At 53.5% G+C, this 1,485-nt stretch overlaps 1 protein-coding gene across 1 annotated transcript in view; it reads left to right on the top strand.

Annotated features, from left to right (window-relative positions):
* The window catches only part of LOC113979441 (zinc finger protein ubi-d4), a gene marked incomplete at both ends in the record, with an annotated part of 2,293 nt that extends 1,351 nt beyond the window's left edge, over positions 1-942 (top strand). Inside the window, one exon of the mRNA XM_027706832.1 lies at positions 779-942. Within this exon, the coding sequence (XP_027562633.1) occupies positions 779-942 (164 nt within the window). The remainder of the gene's footprint in view (positions 1-778) is intronic.
* Between the last annotated feature and the right edge of the window lie 543 nt (positions 943-1,485).

The following is a 1,485-nucleotide window of genomic DNA, read 5'->3' as shown; positions in this document are numbered from 1 at the left end:
CTGGCATTCCCTTCCATCAAACCCGGTAATTCCTGACATTCCAGGGCCCCATTCCATGGCAATTCCCAGCTGGCATTCCCTTCCATAAAACCTGGTAAATCCCAAAATTCCAGGGCAATTCCCGGCCCCATTCCATGGGAATTCCCTGCCCCACCCCCCGGAGGATCCATGGCTGGCATTCCCTTCCATAAAACCTGGTAATTCCCGACATTCCAGGGCAATTCCCAGCTGGCATTCCCTTCCATCAAACCTGGTAAATCCCAAAATTCCATGGGAATTCCCGACTGGCATTCCCCTCCATCAAACCCAGTAATTCCCGGCATTCCAGGGCCCCATTCCATGGGAATTCCTGGCTGCCATTCCCTTCCATCAAACCTGGTAAATCCCGACATTCCAGGGCAATTCCTGGCCCCATTCCAGGGGAATTCCTGACCCCATTCCATGGGCTCAATCCAGGTCCCTTTCCATGGGGTCAATCCCTCAGGAACTGCTCCAGGTCCATATTCCATGGGATCAATCCCTCAGGAACTGTTCCAGGTCCTTTTCCATCCTTCGGGAACTGCTCCAACCTGGGTCCCTCCCATGGGGCCCATCCCGGATCCGCCGGAATCGTCTCCACGGATCTGGTGGATCCCTCTGGCAGCTCCTCCCCATTCCCAAATCCCGCCCTCCCAACCCCCAATCCCAATCCCAGCAGGCAAACCGGGATGAGGCAGAATTGTCTCTCTATCCCAACGTTCCCACCTCCCCTTTTCCATGTTTTTCCGTGTTTTCCCAGACACGGATCAGAGCCTGAAGAAGGAAGGGCTCCTGTCCCAGGACGGGAGCAGCCTGGAGGCTCTGCTGAGGACGGACCCTCTGGAAAAACGTTCCCTGCCGGATCCCAGGATGGACGACGACAGCCTGGGCGAGTTCCCCGTCACCAACAGCCGCGCCAGGAAGGTGCCTTTTCCTGGGAATTCCGGGCGGGAAATAATTCCGGGATGAAACACTCGGGTTTTCCAACCCTTCCGGCTCCTCCCCGGCACCGAGGGCTCGGGAAAGGGGAATAAAATCATGGAAAGGGGGAGATCCGGGGGGGAAGATTCGAGGGAAGGGATGTTCTGGAGGTGAAATTTAGGGAGAGGGAATTTTATTGACCTCCCAAAAAAATTTGGGAGAGGGGAGTTTCTGGGATAGAAAAAATCCGAGGGAAAAAATTCGGGGACAGAGGGAGTTTCTGGGTTAAAAAAAAAATCCACGGAAAAAATTTAGGGAAGGGGATCCTGGTCCCAAAATTCAGGAGAGGGGAGTTTCTGGGATAAAAAAAATCTGAGGGAAAATTTCAGGGACAGAGGGAGTTTCTGGTCCCCAAATTCAGTGGGAAAGGGGATCCCAATCCCAAAATTCAGGGAGAGGGAAGTTCTGGTCCCAAAATTCAGTGGGAAGGGGAATCTGGTCCCAAAATTCAGGAGAGGGGAGTTTCTGGGATAAAAAAAAATCCAA

The sequence above is a fragment of the Neopelma chrysocephalum genome, unplaced genomic scaffold (assembly GCF_003984885.1).
Source record: "Neopelma chrysocephalum unplaced genomic scaffold, ASM398488v2 Primary Assembly neopelma1_80390, whole genome shotgun sequence".
Lineage (NCBI taxonomy): Eukaryota > Metazoa > Chordata > Aves > Passeriformes > Pipridae > Neopelma > Neopelma chrysocephalum.
Note: the sequence above shows the minus strand (reverse complement) of the source record. Positions and strands in the feature narration are given on the sequence as shown.